At 37.1% G+C, this 20413-nt stretch overlaps 1 protein-coding gene and 1 long non-coding RNA gene across 7 annotated transcripts in view; both read right to left on the bottom strand.

Annotated features, from left to right (window-relative positions):
- Nucleotides 1-11395, bottom strand: part of LOC112047871 (gamma-aminobutyric acid receptor subunit delta-like) — a 38897-nt gene extending 27502 nt beyond the window's left edge. Inside the window, exon 1 of one of the 6 annotated variants that reach the window (XM_052881655.1) lies at nt 10810-11395. In XM_052881655.1, the coding sequence (XP_052737615.1) occupies nt 10810-10919 (110 nt within the window). In that variant the 5' untranslated portion in view covers nt 10920-11395. The remainder of the gene's footprint in view (nt 1-10809) is intronic. The other 5 variants (XM_052881654.1, XM_052881657.1, XM_024085148.2 and 2 more) reach the window with 5 other exon arrangements.
- A 5520-nt stretch (nt 11396-16915) lies between these two features.
- On the bottom strand, nt 16916-19574 carry LOC112047887 (uncharacterized). Its single transcript, XR_002886987.2, has 3 exons — nt 19559-19574; nt 18592-18728; nt 16916-17336 (listed from the first exon to the last, which is right to left on the bottom strand). It is a non-coding gene; the product is annotated as an uncharacterized LOC112047887 (long non-coding RNA).
- Between the last annotated feature and the right edge of the window lie 839 nt (nt 19575-20413).

The raw sequence follows: 20413 nt of genomic DNA, 5'->3' as shown, positions 1-20413 counted from the left end.
CGAAAAGCGTGGTGGTTTTAAGCTCCACATACTCTTTCCTACAAGAAGGAAAGCCTTGCTCTGTAGAGAGTCGTGAAAATAGACCTAAAACTTTATTTTAATGACGATTTAATATAATGACTTTTAAACCGATTTAAAAAAGAAGGAGGTTCTCAGTTCGAGTGTTATGTTTGTAGTTTCAAAAAGTAAAGATTCTTGCAACAACCGAATCAATAACATGATGTCGAGAAGGCTGAATGTACTGTATTGTATTATCAAACTTATGTAATAACGCGGGGTTACAAGTTATTATAAGTATGCTGTTATAATACAATTATGGCTTTGTAGTACAGTTGACTACAATGGAGTAGTGTTACGGTAGTGGAAGTGATTTAATATTTTGGGACTCGTGTATAACTAACTAGTGGATGGATGCGTCTTTGCTGATGAATGATGATAAATAATCATTTTTCGCCCGCGACTTCGTCCGCGTGAAAGTAGATGTAAACTTTTAACAACCCTTACCCTGCCCTACCCTACCCTACCCTACTCCTACCCTAACCTACCCTACCCTACCCCTACCCGTTAAGGCTGCACACGCGACGGAAGCTTAAAAAATGGAGTAAGTTCTCCCGTTTTCCCAACATTTCCTTTCACTGCTCTGCTCCTATTGATCGTAGCGTGATGAGAAGTATACTATAACCTGCCCAGGAGTTTGAAGAATAAACGTACCAAGTTTCATTAAAATCCGTCGAGTAGTTTTTGTTTCTATAACGAACATACAGACAGACAGACAGACAGACAGACAGACAGACAGACAGACAGAAAAACAGACAGACAGACAAAAATTTTACTGATTGCATTTTTGGCATCAGTATCGATCACTAATCACCCCCTGATAGTTATTTTGGAAATATATTTCATGTACAGAATTGACCTCTCTACAGATTTATTATAAGTATAGATAGTATGATCCGATTAGAAACGATCTTCACCTATCTGTTAATTAAAAAGTGTTTTACATCAATCATGTTAAGTAAATATATATTGCGAGTTAATTGCCTAAAAAAATCCTAGGCAAACTATTCATTATATATTCTCTCATCTATTTATTTTTTCTTTTTTTTTAAATTTTAACAATATAAGTTTAAAATACAAAATTATTATTATTATTTATTACTACAGAGGTACAATGTTGGCCAGCTTAATTTCAGGCAACCTACAAATATTCGCAATATTTTTTATAACACACTATATTGATTTATATTATTTTTCATACATTAAACAGATAAGTTAATTATTGATTGGACTTCAGTGTATTAAAGAAGAAAACACGATAAAGACAACAACTTGTTCAATATTATTCTCCATTTGTTAATTCAAATTCAATCATTTCAATAAGGTACTGTTACACATGCTCTAAAATAGCATGCTAAAAACGTGTTATTAAGTATGCTCCATACTAGCATGCTTATCATCAGTTTACATTTGCTAGCATGCTGATTTTAAGTATGCTCCAGAATAAGCATGTTCTAAGCACCACCAACATTCCAATTACACATGCTAATTTGTATCTATCGCTCTCTGTCTATAGTATCGTGTTAGACAGGGAGAGATGAAGGTGAGGAGAATACAGTAGCAATGCTGATCGACTAGCATACTCAATAAGCAAACCTGTTTAGACGCGCTAAAAGCACGCCCCCTTCCACCCACGTAGCAAGTAGCATGCTCAGAAATCGCACGACTGTTGATACTTGAGCAAGCTAGAATTAAGCATGCTCATTATTATCAATGTTGCGATATACATGCTAATAAGTAGCAACTGCTCAATAGTAGCATGCTTTCGTGCTTGAAATGAGCATGTGTAACAATAACTTTAGTTTACAAGCACATTTGCAACGTCAGGTTTGTCTAGTAGTGACTAGTGAGTCTACCAGCCGAACATGTCATGACTAGCTAAGAAAGGTCATTACCAATCCAATATGGCGGCCTCCCGAAGATGGCGGACTGGCTGTTTGAAATCCACCCCAAATAGTTTAAAATTTTTAAACTATTTAAAGTTATTTCTTTCTTTCATTCTAGATTTATGTCGTGGGTTACTAAAGGTTTCAATATTAAGATATCTTAATTAACGTGCACTCGTGTCTGTCTTTACGTTGTTATTTTATTATAATAGATGTAATGAATGCGTTGGATGGCAAGTCATGTCGGGCATGCGGCTTTTGGCGACAGTCCAGCGTGTCTGCGAGATCTCGACACATCAGAGGGATCCGTCCGCTGATTAATAGCCGCGTAACCAGAGGAAAAACAGCTATACATTGTTGTGACGGGTTTTATTTACAGCTATGGTTGTACTCTCTTTTAGTGCTGCTCTTTGATGGAAGAAAAGTTAAATTCGACATTATACACAAATGAAAGCAAAGTTTGTTTGTCTGTGTAGTGTCTGGTACGATAAAGCGGGATTTTACACACATAATAAAATATTTGAAGTCTTTTATTTCTAGTAGGCTTCGTTTACATTCTGTTCAAGCGTCAGGTTTTTTGTTTCTGTTACTAGTAATTGGTTCAGAAAACAAAATCTGTGGATCGGCAAGAAACTCAGCATTTATTCATTATTCAGAGAGACATGATAGCACAGCCCAGGAATGCACCAGCAACTTTTCAGTTATGTGCATTTTAAGAAATTAAATATCACGTGACTCAAACGGTGAAGGAAAAAAATCATGAGGAAACCTGCATACCTGAAAATTTTGTCATTTCTTTATGTGTGTGAAATCTGCCTTGAAATGTGTGTGAAAAAACCTCATTGGGCTAGTGTGATGGAATCCATCGCCTACCATCTCAATCTTCTCGACAGTGAACCGAATATGGATTGTTAATGATGCTCGTTATTCGCTATTAAAAGGGAAACAAAGCTTTTGTAAGTCGTTTAAAAGCACTATTTATACCTAGAAGTAAAGCATCCTACTTCCTACTAATATTATAAACGCGAAAGTTTGTATGGATGTTTGTTATGTTTGTTTGGATGTTTGTTACTCTTTAACGCCGCAACCGCTGAACCGATTTGGTTGAAATTTGGAATGTAAATAGATTTTACTCTGCATTAACACATGCAACTTTTCATCCCGGCAAAATCTATAGTTCTTGCGGGCTTTGTGAAAAACTAAATTACAAGTGGATGAAGTTGCGGGAGTCTTAAATAAATTAATTGATAGGTAAATCGATAGATATAATAAATGTTGAATAATTTGCTCAGATAGATTCTAGTCAGGGTTCTGACTCGCAAATGGAGGTATAATCAAGTATGAACTTTAATAGGAAGGTATTTAAGTCTAGATTATTCTGAGTTACAGTTTCAATAATCTCACGTGACGCAAACTGCACAAAGTGTACATACGGTGTAGTTATATCTGCGAGTACGACAGACTGGTGGTGCAACGCTAGGTATTCAGAGCAAGGGTTTATTTCTGTTGTCACAGTTAGCCGATCTGGTACTAGTTATATCTGGTCTAGTGACGCAGATTCTAATCTTGATAGATAATTTTGGGCGCCATTGAAAGGCTATTGTTTAAATAGTTTGGTTTATATTTTGCCGCCTCGAGCGATGTTATTTCGGTGCTGGACGTGGCATCTTATGCGAGAGCATTTAATTTATTTACTGCTTCTAGTTCTACAGTACTTACTTACGACTTGTAATTGTTGTATCTTCCAACAATACACAAAATTGATAGCAAGCGCTAGGCTAAAATAGTACGATTTCAGTGCATTTTCTTGTATTTAGTACTTTGGGATCTAACAAAATTGTCTACTAACTTTGTTTCTTTCTTTATCTTTTTACATTTCCGTAGTCCACTAGAAACTATTATAGTTTCGCATTGTCTGTCTGTCTCTCCGTCCGTCAGAAGTTTAGCGCAGATACTATTAGGTACTTCTACGAGTAGAAAGCTCTAAATTAGCATGTACATTAGAAATGTGAACAAAGTCGTAAAATATAATCTTGAGAAATATTTTTTTAGGGTATCTCCCCTACATGTAAAGTGAAGATGATTTTTTTTTACTCGTTTATTTCATAGTGTGAGGTAACGTTGGATAGGTCTTTGAAAGGTGTCTAGATAGGGTCTTCTACCAATATTTTTCGATTTAGGGATAGACGACACAAGTATTTTTGTTGAGTGATTTTTAAATGCGGATAAAGTCCTTGATGACCACTTGTATCTAACTATAAGTACTAAAATTCACTTTACAATAATACAAAGACGTAAAGTAAAAGAACTTGCAGAACAGGCGATAGTGCAATTATGGTGATTGTAGTTCTTAAGTACACAACTCTAAAGTTAACAATAGGTAGGTTTTAAAAAGTTTTTTTTTTACTAAAAATATTGTTGTAGGTAGAAGTAGGTTATAAGTATGGACCGTTAAAGATTTTCCCTTGTTTGGTATTTCAGTGATATTGGCCAGTAATTTATTTGAAAACTTACAAACTGATTATTTTGTTTCATTGTTACTTTGTAGATCACTTAGTGGAAATCGGGTCGTATGATATTTGTCATAATATTTTCACCCACATGCGTGCAATAACTCCAATATGTGGAGTACTTAAATTTTTATTTATTACAAATTTATTTTATTGCCACTTTTATATTTTATTACACATTATTTTTAATGTGCGCACAAATAAATCAGACCTACGTTCGCACACCTGAAAGACATTAACTAAAAGATGATGAAAGTTTCTGTTTTTGCAGTCATATGAAACCATTAACCATGGCCAAAATGAAGTTTTGTAAAATGACTCTTGTAAGTTTGAAGGTCTTGGATATAATAAGGTGAATTTTTAGAGGTTGAGGGCCAAATCTGAGGTTATAATTGCAGAAGAACCGAATTAGAGACGACCTTCACCCATTTGTTTCTTGAATGAAATATATTTTATATCAAATTTAGTAAAAAAGGATAAAGCTGGCTGAGTTTGTTGTGGGCTCTTCTCGGACCAAGGCGCGTTTGGAACCCTCGTAACTTTTAAGTTTTCGAATAATTATTGTCTTAAGTTTAATATTATTACCTAACGTTTCGAAAGAGCTTGTAAACTAAGCCTATTTGAAATAAATGAATTTAGATTTGGTATATGTTAAAAATTAAAGAATATATAGAAAATATAGAAATAGAACAATTGAAAACATTTAAGAACAATGACGTCAAACCCAGCTAATCAAATATTCCAAAGACACGAGCTGCCGAACCGGGTACCAAACCTTGAACTTCTGAATATAGTTATGAAGTAGTAAACCAAGTTACCTAAGTTCTAGGTTGCTTATAATACAAATAAATTCCATATTGACTTTGATCTTCCATCTTGGATCTAGGAGTAGGTATATTAAACAAATTAAAGCCGTGTATGAAATTTATGGAATCTTTGCACCATCCATAAGAAGTACAAAAAAAATTACGCCATTATATAGAAATTTGATTTAATTTTATTTAAAATTAGTTTTTTTTTTCTAAAAATTACAGCCAAGCAAATAATACTGAAAACTGATTTGGATAAAATTATCCGACCTGTTCCCGAATTACACGATGTTAGTTACTACAAGATTTAAAATATCTCTGAAGATTAGATTATTGCAAACGTCCAATTTATTAATTTTATTTGAAATCAACCTCGAGACTTTTTTGTATGTAATTGTCGCTATAATTTATATATAGTCTTATGTTCCGAATTAAAAACGATCTTCATCCATCTGTTCACTGGATGAAAAGTGTTTTATATTAAGTAGGTACATATGTTGCGAGTAGGCTGTCTAAAAATCTCCTGGCCAAACTGTTATTATTAACGATAGTTATAAATAGTTAGGTTAGGAAATTTATAGGCAGGCCAATCACAATATATTTTTAACGTCATCATCATCATCATTATCAACCCATATTCGGCTCACTGTTGACCACGAGTCTCCTCTCACAATGAGAGGGTCTAGGCCAATTGTCCACCACGCTGGCCCAATGCGGATTGGCAGACTTCACACACGTAAAGAATTAAGGATATTCTCAGGTATTCTCTCTCTCAGGTTTCCTCACGATGTTTTTCGTTCACCGTTTGAGACTGGGCTATCTCACTTTTTTAATATTATTACTGTACCATAAATTCATTAATTAATTATGTATTAGTATGTACTAGTAATATGTATTAGTATTAGTATTAATTATATTATGAAGCCTCGGTAAGAATCAACGGTAAGAGCGGTTGGACCATCGAGGGGTGGTGGTTCGATCCTCACCCCGTTGGTCTATTGTCGTACCCACTCCTAGCACAGTCTTTCCCGACTAGTTGGAGGGGAATAGGAATATTGGTCATATTATAAAAAATATGGCAAACATTCTTTAAAAAAATATATATTGATTTAGTATTTCTCTGTATAGATATTTTTAAAATTAAAAAAAGATCATTACGAGGATTCGAATCCAGGTTCTCACTATCCGAAGAACTGAAACCACTAAACCAACGAGGCAGTTATATTTATAGAGGCTGATATATTTATAATAAAATTAAAACATCATTACTAAAAGCTGTAAAACATTAAGAATTATTTGTGCGATTGTTGTAAAATAAATTACAGTACTCGTATGTTGAAACAAAAGTAATTAGATTTACATTAACGTTGTACATGCCTAATTGAAATTCAACTTAATTGAAATACTAAAATAGCACTAATAGGTAGTTGTATGACTTTATTATATAGGTACTAGCGGACGCCCGCGACTTCGTCCGCCCTTAGACCTCTTTAATGCAGCCCTTACAGTAGTATCGCTGTGAAAATGGAGTAACTTCTCCCGTTTTCCCAACATTTCCCTTCACTGCTCTGCTCCTATTGATCGTAGCGTGATAGAAAGTATACTATAACCTGCTCAGGAGTATGAAGAATAATTGTACCAAGTTTAGTTAAAATCCGTCGAGTAGTTTTTGTTTCTATAACGAACATACAGACAGACAGACAGGCAGACAAAAGTTTTACTACATAATTGCATTTTTGAAATCAGTATCGATCACAAATCACCCCCTGATAGTTATTTTGGAAATATATTTCATGTACAGAATTGACCTCTCTACAGATTTATTATGAGTATAGATGTATCTGCCCATATAAAGTGTTTATCCAAATTCACCGACATAGCTCAACGAGTCGCGAAGCTTAGGCAATGGGCGGGGCACATAGTTCGAAGAGTCGATGGACGTTGGGGTCCCAAGGTGCTGGAATGGCGACCCCGCACTACAAAGCGCAGTGTTGGTCAACCCCCTACCAGGTGGACTGACGATATCAAGCGAGTCGCAGGTATTCGCTAGATGCAGATGCAGTATCGTGATGTTTGGAAGTCCCTACAAAAAGCCTATGTTCTGCAGTGGACGTCCATCGGCTGATATGATGATGATAATGATAGATCTATACCATAGTCGACCCCGAGTTTAGATTCTATTAAACTACGATTCTACTTAGCAGTTGCTGTTTTACCTTTTGATTTTTCGTATCTCAAAGGAAAAATTCGGCGCCTTGTTAAGATCACTTTGTTGTCTGTCTGTCTGGAAAATCCTTTGTCTCGGGTTTTAAATTATTTTTTTGATGTATACCTACTTTCAATTTATGACCAAAAATGATTTGCACGGATCGATTTAAATATTTTTGCCAGGTTTTGCGGTCCAGCGCGGAAATGCAGCTAGTACTCTACGTAGGCATGATTTGTATAGTTATTACAATGATGTTACCTATTTTTTTTTTAAATATTTGCCATATCTTATAAATATGTCCAATATTCCCATTCCCCTCCAACTAGTCGGGAAAGACTGTATTACGAGTGGGTACGACAATAGACCAACGGTATCGGTAACGGTAATAGATCGAACCACCACCCCTCGGTGATGAGTCTGACCGCTCTTACCGTTGAGCTATTGGTAATTCGTAGACGTTTTCGTTGCATTATTAGCATAGCTTGAGCGATTCCGTTGTTTGTAGCAAATTGCCTTAATTGAGATGCTATACGACTTTAGTCTTTCGTTGTCAGGCATACCTACTTTCTAAAGAAAGGCAATAGGTATTTCTAGACATCAATTGTGGTTCTTAAATTGTAAAAGCTATTATTATCCATACAATGAGTCTTTTTGGAACGAAATACTTAAAAAGTTCGTTATTAGGTTAAGTATCTAATTCTTTTCTTTTTATTATATGCGGCTTAATGCCTAGTTCGGACTATTTTAGTATTTTAGTCGAGTACGAACAATTTTTGGATATACCGCCCAAAAGTTCGTACTCGACTAAAATACTGAAATAGTCCGAACTAGGGCTAAAGAGTCTGTTTGTCGCCGATAGCTTATTGGTTGCTTGTGTAACTGTACTAGCCAATGAAGTTGCCACAGCGTTCAAATGTAGTATAGATAAACGCAAAAGTTTGTATAGATTTTTGACGTACCGCCAAGCGATTTAGCGTTCCGGTACGATGTCGTGTAAAAACCGAAAACGGGTGAGGATTATCATCCTACTCCTAACAAGTTAGCCCGATTGCATCTTACTATCAAGTACTAACTAGTAAAAAATAAAAATCTTAATGGAGATAGATAGATTACACCTAAAATTAACATAAAGACATTTTATATCGGATAGCCCAGTGGATATGGCCTTTGCCTTCGATTCGGAGAGCGTAGGTTCGAATCCGGTCCGAGGAACCTCCGAATTTTTAGTTATGTACATTTTAAGAAATTAAATATCTCTCAAACGGTGAAGGCAAAACATCGTGAGGAAACCTACATAACTGAGATTTTTTTTAATTATCTGTGTGTGAAGTCTGCCAATCCGCATTTGACCACCGTGCTGGACTAAGGCCTAACCCCTCTCACCTAACCTCATTTTAAGAGGAGACTCGTGCTCAACAGTGAGCCGAATATGGGCTGTTAATGATGATGATGCATATCAATAGCACGTGGACAAAGTCGCGGGTGTCCCCTAGTCTATATTTGTATACTAATATTATAAAGAGGAAAGTTTTGATTGTTTGTTTGTATGTTTTGAATAAGGCTCTGGTAGTTCTAGAGCCTAAACCGATTTGAACAAATTTCTATAACTGTTGGGAAGCTACACTATTCCTGAGTGCTATAGGTTATATTTTATCCTACGGGAAAAGAAACCGCGCGGCGTAGGCTAGTATTGTATAAGTAAGGTAATGTACTGTAAAATAGGCTCAAGTCTGATGCACGGGTTTCCAATGTTATAGCGTGTACAGTTTGTTCGTTTGTCAATAAACTTGTATGTTGTAGCTCACTCGTACCTATACAGCGTTAATCCCATCGCCGGCTGTCACGAACGAGGGTATTTGTATAAAAACCCAGACAACCACGGTAATTTCATTTCTACTATGTATCATTAACATTTAATTTAATGGTCAAGGTTAATAATACTGGCATAAGTTAGTTATATCCGCTTATCGTCTTCAAAGAGTAAAAATATCGTTCATAGACTTCTATAGCAAGATCCCCAAGCCAGTTAAATATAAAAAAAAATAAGCCGTTATTCCATACTTACATTTCTAAATTACATTTCAAAAGTTGTTAGTAGTTAGCAAGTTTTCTTAAATTATGTTATTAATATGAGTTAGTAGGTACGTATGTTCTTTTTAAATATGGACCCCTGAAAGGGTAAAGGCCACCATTCGTTTCCGGATATCTGAGTGATATCATCAGCCCACCGTTTGAATCTCCCATCCCGTCTTATTGTAAGATCACTAGCCAGTTTTATACCAATGCATAAGTTTAAGCAAAGTGTAAAAAACATTTATTTTGTCGAGTTTACTACACAATTGATGAGTTCCTTAATGATAAAGATGTTTGGACGCTATTGGATCAGCTTCTACCTCCACACAGGAAGTCAAACTAATTCGAATATTGTATGATTTCTATTTCAAAAGAGCAACTGTTGAGTTTCTTGCCGGCTCATCTCAGCAGAAACTGCCTTCTGAGCCGGTGGTAGAGTCTACAAATAGTCAAATTTGACGTTTCAAAAGTGCTTGTAAACTAAGCCTACTTGAAATAAATGATTTTTGTATTTTTTTCAATTTAATAATAATTATTATATTAAATAAAGAACAATACTCATTTGCACCCAAATAACCCCTCACGCTAAATAATAATATCTTCTGCGTACAAATAATAATTAGCAGAACTGCCGTGGTTTCACCCGCATAACTCCCATTCCCGTAAGTCCATACGGTGATAGATATAATCTATGCTACTCCCTAATAATGCAGCTTTCCATTGGTGAAAGAATTTTCCAAATCGGTTCAGTAGTTTTTGAGTAGTCATTACAAACAAAAATAAATTTCTGTATTGTAAATTTAGAAAAATACTCATGTTTGTAAAGCATGCATCTTTTTATTTTAATTATTTTTTTGTGCCAAAACTCAATTTTAAAATAACTCCTTGTTTGGCTACCAAGCGCGTCTGCTACTCAAACTCAGTCGCCTTGCTTCGCGTGTTATTTTATTTTTGTATCTCACTCGAGGTCTCCGCGGCCTCAGCCAAATTAACCTCCAAAAATGCGCTTATTATAAAGTGGCGGGATAGTATTTAAATAGTTTCAGCTCGCTCCAAATTTACATGCGTCTTTTATTCACGACTCTCGGAACTTCGCAATTTCACCCGCTTAGTTCCCATTCCCATGGGAATATCGGAATATATGTTGTTCCCTGATAATGTACCTTTATATTAGTGAAAGAATTTTTAAAATCGGTCTAGTAGTTTTTGAGTTTTCATTATATACAAAAATACAATCTTTATAATGTTAGATGTAGATTACGAACCTCGCACACTCGAGGAAGCCCTTGCTCGAGCTGAGGGAGAATCCTCCACCGTCGACTGGGTACAGGTCAGGTGTGAGGAGGAGCAGTAAGGGCAGCAGGAGTGTCCTCATGGCGCTACGGGCGCGCGGCGCGGCGCACTCCGCTCGCGCACTTGATCACTTCACTCAATCCGCACATCATCAGCTCACGATCACGAGGCACATCACTATCGCGAGCTGTACCACGGGTCGAGGTCCGAGGGGCAGCGAGACTGGCGCGGTACTGCGCTACTGGCGATGCTACGGGCGCGGTCACGGACGCAACCTTCCTTCCGCGCGATCTCACCCTGTGATGTGACGCGACGCGGGAAAACTACGCTACGCAATCGCTACGCAGCTGCCGCTAGTGAGTGACGGTTTCAAACTGATGCGACGATTGAATAGATCATATCAAGTCAGCACGTGTGCGCCCTTGACTGAATCACAGTAATTGCTGGTTGCTGGTTGCAGTCTGCAGAGGGATTTCTATGAAATATTGATAATGACGAGAGATTCGAACAGCGTGTCACGATCGCGTGACGCGGCTGCCGTGCCCAATAGTTCGACGACGTTTGAGTTTTGCGAATTTTACTGAACAGTGAAACAAAGGCGATATAAAGAATAAATATGATAGTGTACCTACTGTATGTAATATGGTACCTGTGTACCTACTGGTTAACTTTGCATAGAAAATCTATATTATTGACTCGTGAATCTTTTTAGCCTTTAATCTATATCATCTTTTGCAGTCTCGTCTTATTATTTCTGATGGTATTATACAATCTAATCTGCACATACAATTTTTAACCCCCGAATCAAAAAGAGTGGTGTTATAAATTTGACGTATCTGTCTGTCTGTGGCACTATAGCTCCAGAACGGATGAAGCGATATCAATTTAGTTTGTTTTGTACTAAAGGTGATTGATTTATTCATGTTCACGTTTGATGAAAATCGGTTGAGCCGTTTAAAAGTTCTGGGGGGTTAAAGTGGGGAAGAATGTCTGCAAATATACTCGAGAGGAAATGAAAATCTCTCTCAAATATACTTTCAAATCACCTATCTGTCAAGAGAGGTGATTTGAGTTGATCAAGTCACTAAAAGAGAATATTAATGACTTGATCGAGAGTGTAATTAACCTTCCTTCGGGGTTATTCAAAATTTTAAATTTTATGTTATGCTAATTAAGGTGTCAATTTTGGAGAATACAAGTAAATTGCATTGTAATTTTCCTGCTTTAGCATGTAATTGGGAGTTTTCAATCCGCAGCGAGTTCAGCGAATATTGCGTGCGAGGGATCGTCGTTTTATTAAAATCTCTATGAACCTGGACTGTAAGAACCGACCGACAGACTGTAGTAAGTAGTTTTTGCGAGACACTGCTGCGGCTTAGGTATACGAATTGCGACTATAGCTAAAATGTCGATAAGTATGTATATTAACTAGTCATGCCGTGCCGAGCCGTGATAGCCCACTGGATATGACCTCTGCCACCGATTCCGGAGGGTGTGGGTTCGAATCCGGTCCAGGGCATGCACCTCCAACTTTTCAGTTGTGTGCATTTTAAGAAATTAAATATCACGTGTTTCAAACGGTGAAGGAAAAACACTGTAAGGAAACCTGCATACCAGAGAATTTTCTCAATTCTCTGCGTGTGTGAAGTCTGCCAATCCGCATTGGGCCAGGGTGATGGACTATTGGCCTAACCCCTCTCATTCTGAGAGGAGATTCGAGCTCAACAGTGAACCGAATGTGCGTTAATAATAAATGTATATTAACTCTAAGAAGTAACTGTAATATCACGTCGAATTTATGATATGACTACTAGACGTAAACTTATTCTAATCTAATTCAATTTTTTTGTTAATGTAGTAAACTTACTATTTTTCAACTAACTGATATAAGACAGAAGATATATAAAATACAAGAATTCAAAATGGTGTTTTGGTTTTTATAAGTCGAACAGTCCACTTTGGATCAACTCCAAGTACATTAGCTGATATTTATTTGTTAACATTATTGTTAAATTAAATATTTCAAAGACACAAGTCTACCTATTAATTGTGATAGTTAAGAGATAATAAAAAAATACAACCAACATCAAAATTATAAAAATGTTATTACTAAACTAAAAAGCGAAAAATAACATCATGTGTGTTACCTTCTCAGTTTGCTCAGTGTGATCGGTTTGGCCTTTGACACATTTTTTTAATCGGTTCTGTAGATCCACAGTTTACCCCCTACAAACTCAGAAACTTCATCATCATCATCATTAACAGTAAATGAACGTCAACTGTTCGACATAGGCCTCTTGCATGAATTTCCAAACAATACGGCTTTGATTTGTTGTTGAGTTTTTTTTTTTGTTAGCATCCCGCGGCTCCCTGCAACCCGCTTGATGTCCTCAGTCTACCCAGTTTGGGATCGACCAACACTGCGCTTTCAGATGCGGGGTCGCCATTCCAACACCTTTACCTCTTACTAATATAAGTATCGTTTACAAGCCAACATCTGAAGAAGCTTTCACTTAAGTGGTGGATCAAGGGTCGGATACTACAAGGTAGTGATTCTTGAGACGGCGCGTATTGTGAGGAGGTTCCTCACTCTGGAGCCCTGACCACCGATTGATCAAATGTCCCGCACCGGGAAGGTTAATTTTTTTTATAAATTTTTAATGGTGTTTTATATTATATTTTTAGCTTAACATTGTTAAAAATTAAAAAAAAAGATAAATAAATGAGAGAGTTAGTAACATTTACAGAAAGAAGAGATATAGTTTTAACATGCATTGTTTATGCCAATTTAGGTAAGCAGTGATAGCAACTTATTCCTGCCTAGCACACGCTATAGAAAACCTAAACGGAGAAATAAAAAAGTGAAATACTTTCAAAGAATCCATTTCTTCTTTTTTATGCTTTACAAATTAGCCCTTGACTACAATCACACATGATGGTAAGTGATGATGCAATCTAAGATGGAAGCGGGCTAACTTGTTAGGATGAGGATGAAAATCCACACCCCTGTCGGTTTCTACACGACATGGTAAATCGCTTGGCGGTACGTCTTTGTCGGTAGGATGGATTGGTTGAGTGGTTTGCCTATGACGCTTTAGCCGATAAGGTCCCGATTTCGAGTTCGAATCATCATCATCATCATCATCATCATATCAGCCGATGGACGTCCACTGGAGGACATAGGCCTTTTGTAGGGACTTCCAAACATCACGATACTGAGCCACCTGCATCCAGCGAATCCCTGCGACTCGCTTGATGTCGTCAGTCCACCTGGTGGAGGGTCGGCCAACACTGCGCTTGCTAGTGCGGGGTCGCCATTCCAGCACTTTGGGACCCCTACGTCCATCGGCTCTTCGAACCATTGCCACATCAGCTTCGCAACTCGTTGAGCTATGTCAGTGACTTTGGTTCTTCTGCGGATATCCTCATTTCTGATTCGATCACGCAGAGATACTCCTAACAAGAGTTCGAATACGGGCTGTAAATTATTAAGTTTCTTTTCTACCAAGAAATACTCAGCAGTTATGCTATCAGTCGATGTTTCTGAATTTCGTTACGTAGTCAATAATTCCGTGAGAACGTACGCAACACAATAACTGGATGCCATGTTGTATATTTAAACTAGCATTTCATGGGTTTCGCTTTAACCCCGCAATGCTCAGTACTCGTAAAACGTATGTAGAATCGTACACTCATGTCAGTATACATTCAATACCTACTTATGTATTTACCATGTAAGTACCATATGACTTTATATTTGAACAACGTTAAGTTATTTAATATTATTAAGTAAGGTTTCTTTTAAAATAATCATACAATATTATAATTTACAATGGGGATGATGACTAGGATTGAATATATTGATTTTTATGATACATTCGGGTAAATAACGTCAATGTTAACTAATTTATATATAATTAAAAAGCAAAGATTGTCTGGATATTTGCAAAATAAATTAGATAATAAAATTTCAAAATCTATTAAAAATATTTTATCGTAATTAGATGAAAATTCATACAGTTTTAGCTTTCTTACATTAAATGTGACATTTTTAATATATAAACTACTAGCGGACGCCCGCGACTTCGTCCGCGTAAAAATCGATGTCAACTTTCAACCCCTATTTCACATTTTATTTTGCAAGTTTTATAACTTATACCTAATAAATAGTCCACTTATCATTAACGTTAAGCGCTGCCTTAATGTTAATGATAATATAATTCATGCGAATAAGTCTGCTTGAGAGGATTTTCGGTCCGACCTGTATGACAAAAACTGTGTTAACTCGGCGAATATATATCATACTAATATAAAAATATGCCTATAGCACTCCCCGATAATGTAGCATTCTACTGGTGAAAGAATTTTTGAAATCGGACCAGTAGTTCCGAAGATTACCCCATTTAAAAAATGTGACAAACTTACAAACTACCTCTTTATAATATTAGTATAGATAAACATAAACGCACAAATAACAAAGATATTAGTAGTTTTGTTTGAACGCACATACAAATCTAACGTTCATTACATTACTTACGACGTCATTAGTTCGTGCCATTTTGTATGGGGCGTTTTTCAGGGGATCCGCGGCAGCGCCGCAAATCTGACCCTTTAAATCCCTGTAGCTCCGAAAGTAATGATCGTAGATACCCTGTTCCTTTTACAAAATTGCTTTACTATTAGCATACTCTTAATTTTATACAATTTAAAAAACTGTCATCATCCCTATAGATGACAACAATTTCTTATAGTTTTACTTCCTGTGTGATAAAAAATGTAAGGAAATCCTTCTTCAACAGCTGGGTAGAAAGAAAATGTGACGGATTTGCAGATACTGAAATAACTTTGAAAAATTACCCGACCGTTTTAAATATTTTGTCTAAAATACCGTTTTACGAGCAAGTCTATTGAAGATCTATTATACATTGTGAATGATTTATGCTTATTGGTAAATGTTCTAATGACGAGGCACGGTTTGCATATCAAACAACCGACAATCGGGAATCCAAATACATTGCCTATTAAGTAACTATAAACCTGAAGGTAATTGCTCGTTTTATAGACGCCGTCGGCTGGTGAACCCTAACAGCTTCGTTCCAAAATCGCCTTTATGTATATTGTAAATAGAGGCTATGTATACCAGTATTTGGTGGTTTAAAAGTAAATATTATGCCAGCGTGTGCTCGGGAGCCAGATAGAGGCGTCTATAAATAAGCACAGGCGATGTTTTGCATGCGTGAAGTGCTGTTACGTAGATTGGCCGGGACGCATTCGCTACGTCACTTCGGCGGTTTTGTAGACATATGAAAGAATAGCAGATGCCCCGCGGTTTTACGCGCGTAGTACCCGTTCTCGTGGGAATACGGGGATAAAATATAGCCAATGACATTCACACATAAGTTGGCTTTCTATTGGTGAAAGTATTTTTCAAATCGGTTCAGTAGGTACATTACTCACTACAATGACACAAGCTTTACCTCGTTATAATATTAGTGAAGACTAACATACGCCCCACGGTTTTATGCGCGTAGTTGCTATCCTCGTGGGAATATGGGGATAAAATATAGCCAGTGAGGATCACAAATAACGTTGCTTTATATTGGTGAAAGTATTCTCAAAATCGGTTCAGTAGGTCCTGTGATTGCTCCCTATACAATACCACAAATTTTGCCTCCTTATATTAGTGCAGATTAGCACACGTCCCATAGTTTTACCCGTGTACGTCCAGTTTTCGTGAGAATACGGAGATAAAATATAGCCAGTGACGATCACAAATAACGAGGCTTTCTATTGGTGAAAGTATTTTCAAAATCGGTTCAGTAGGTCCAGTGATTACTCGCTATACAATACCACAAATACCTCCTTATAATATTAGTGCAGACTAGCACACGTCCCGTTTTTTTATCCGTGTATGGTACGGGGTTAAAATATATAGGCCATAGGTTTAATTTTTGGATTGAACCCTTATGACTTAAGGGTTAGTAAACCTTTATTTTTATAGATTAAACAGATATTACCTACTTTCTATGGTTTGGTATGGTGTTGGTTATCCCTGCTAAAGGTTTGAAAACAGCAACGTAAAGACAATCTTACATTTTATTTTCACAACATACAATCGAAATTAATAATTCAAACAAACAATACCAACAATATGTTCTGCTGAACAGTAAATTTTGAATATTTTTTATAATTAAGTGATTATTAATTTAATTAATTTACATTCGAATGTTTTTAATAATTGAGAAATGCAGTTGAAAATTAAATCTTAAAACAATCATAACAAGGTAGATTTTTCTTCAATTGACAACTTTTCGGCAAACTCCATCAAGCGTTTTTTTCTGACGGCTTACGGTTTTGCGACGCTTGGACCGTGCTCGTTTTTTGGGTCACTGTTTTTGTTTCTTTCGAAGTGGTTGTCGTTTCTTTGGTCTCGTCGGATACTTGGACCTGTATCTCAACTTCCTTCGGGGAGACGACGCGTTCGCTGTCAGCCATGGTTCTGTAAGTATTTAAAAGATTTTCATTTTATTACTTTTTAGGGTTTTTTTTTATTCTTTACAAGTTAGCCCTTGACTACAATCTCACCTGGTAGGTGATGATTCAATCTGGAAGCGGGCTAACTTGTTAGGAGGAGGATGAAAATCCACACCCCTTTCGGTTTCTACACGACTTCGCACCGGAACGCTAAATCGCTTGGCGGTACGCCTTTGTGTTTTTATGCTTGATGGACAGAAATGATGAAGTTTAAACACACTTGTCTAGAAGCTGTTTATTTGCTATTAAAATGTCAATATCATACGTATAGCTCGTGCGTATTTACTTGATAACTGGCTACCAAACACAACCAAAGAAACACAGTATAAACATCAAACAGGTGTCAAATTAATGGGCACGAGCTGTAGTAAGAAACCCGGGTACAGGGCATTACAATCTTTAGCTGTTCGAAAGAGAAACGTTTTTTGATGGTCTGCTGGATGTATCACATAGGGATACCCTTACCGACATTACGCTGTTCTGTTTTAAAAGATGGTGGAACTAAATTATGGAGCTCATGAGCCAGCCCGAGTGTTTAACAATGATTTATAGGTAGGTATAAATTGGATTCGCTAACTGACGCGTCTCAGACCATAAGAAGATACGTATTCGCGCGGATGGTGAGCCGTAAAGCCTAGTTCGGACTACCTTAGTATTTTAGTCGAGTACGAACAATTTTTAGGCGGCAGTAAGTAGTTTAGTATGCTACTTGACTAAAATGCTAAAGTAGTCCGAACTTGGCCTAAGCGCGGCATCATAGCCGAGGTGAATGACGGCTTGGCGGCGGACGGCGAGGCGATTCTTTTCCGAGGCGATACGTATGCTATAACCTTTATTCTTAGATCCTGAGTGCTAGCTATTATCTCAAGGAAGTCTTATTCTAAAGAAATAATCCGGAAAAGTTGGGTTTGAGAACCATCGTACCTAACCAAATTTAGTTTCTAATTATACTATTTTCAATATAACAAAAACGAATGTACGTTTGTTTGTTATGTATCACACCTTAAGGATCTCTTAGAACTAATCATCATGAATGTTTATACGTCGAGGGATACGAAGAAATATGCTGTATCTGTCCGTGTGTTTGTCTGTGGCGTCATTCACTCAGAACACTCCAAAATTACGCATAATTGACAAGATAATAGATAAAAACTACATAAGCTATTAGTTTTGCTAGAATATCTGTGTCGTCTTTAATTAGTAAAGAAAGAGAGACTTACGATTACGTAGATATGTAGAGAAAGGTCCGTTTCGAAACACTACGTCGCTGCTCGCACTCGAAGCTACTGAATAAACTTTCCTGTTGGCCGGTGACGTAGTGTGAGTTTTTATTACTGGCTGACTGGAAATTCGCCGCCTTGAAATTCGTATTTCAATGATTACTTTACTTTAAAACTTTTAAAGTTAAAATCCTACTTATATTATAAATGCAAAAGTTTGTATGGATGTTTGGATGTATGTTTGGATGTTTGTTACTCTTTAACGCCGCTACTATTTAAGCGATTTGGCTAAAATTTGGAATAGAAATAGATTTTACTCTGGACATAGTTCTGGATGTAGTTCTTGTCTAATGAGTTTTGTGTCCCTAGATTTTCCCAAATTTGCAATTTTTAATTGAGAAAATTTTGCCGCTACCCTGTTTCTTTTGCCGACCGTAGCAATTTCTCCTCTTGCCTCCACATGGCACCACTGCTTTCGGCTGTCAATTTATGTCAAAAACGCAAGGTTACAAAATCAGCTGATGCAATGTTTGTAAGACGTACCGCCAAGCGATTTAGCGTTCCGGTACGATGCCGTGTAGAATCCGAAAGGGGTGTGGATTTTCATTCTCCTCCTAACAAGTGATGGAATGGAAGCGGGCTACGCTTCCATCTTAGACATCACTTACCATCAGGTGAGATTGTTGTCAAGGGCTAACTTGTAAAGAAAAAAAAAATGCAATGTAATGTTCGAGTTTATTGTAAACACACACACAGACGCGATGGAGAACTCAGTGTTTATGTATTGTTTGTACCAATAAGAAGGTGAGTAGTATATTTTGTCGCCAGACCAGCGACTAAAATTAGCGTCGCTAGCCACAGACATCGTTAACATAGAAATCGAAAATAATTGCCCATTTTGAACGACGAATTCACCCACTTTCGCTTTCCGTGGGTTATTTCTGTTATGTCTAGTGCGGTCTCTGACCAATAGCGACGTCACCAGTATTGTTCCAATTTGATGCGTAGGCAGATTTTTTCGACTTGGCGAATCGCCAGTCGGTTTGGCGGTCTGTGTCAATGCTGGATTTATTAATACATCGCATTGTGGCTCTTCTGGCTCGAGTAATCGGCTGTCCTTTTGGCGAATTTCGCTGGTGACGCTAACGGTGACCTACAGTGACACTATGTATTAAAGAGTCAACGTTAATCAGCGGTTTTATTTTTTCGTAAGTATTTTTACATGCAAGCGCCTTGGTTTGTTAGGAATATATTTTTGGATATTCATTTACACTTCACAATTGTAAGGCGCTGGGAGAAGCTTGTATCCATGTGGCACATCGATTCTATTTCTACAAACGTTCACTCTTCGAAAACTAACAAAATGTATTGGAACGACAAATCCGATGGGCAACTTGACCATGTGATCTGTCGATAGTGAATGTCATCCTTATACATTTTTTAATTTTCGAAGCGTTAGCGTTTGTAGAAACAGAATCGACGAGTGACATGTCTACAGACCCAGGACTCTACCATTGATTTGATTATGGATGGCTCTGGCCTTAGTGAGCCGTAATAGCCCCGTGGATATGACCTCTGCCTCCAATTCCGGAGGGTGTAGGTTCGAATCCTGTCCGGGGCATTCACCTTTGACTTTTCAGTTATGTGCATTTTAAGAAATTAAATATCACGTGTCTCAAACGGTGTAGGAAAAACATCGTGGAAACCTGCTAACCAGAGAATTTTCTTAATTCTCTGCATGTGTGAAGTCTGCCAATCCGCATTGGGCCAGCGTGGTGGAATATTTGACCTAACCCCTCATTCTCAGAGGATACTCTAAGTA

Source organism: Bicyclus anynana, chromosome 5, assembly GCF_947172395.1.
Source record: "Bicyclus anynana chromosome 5, ilBicAnyn1.1, whole genome shotgun sequence".
NCBI lineage: Eukaryota > Metazoa > Arthropoda > Insecta > Lepidoptera > Nymphalidae > Bicyclus > Bicyclus anynana.
This window is presented reverse-complemented; position numbering and strand designations above follow the sequence as displayed.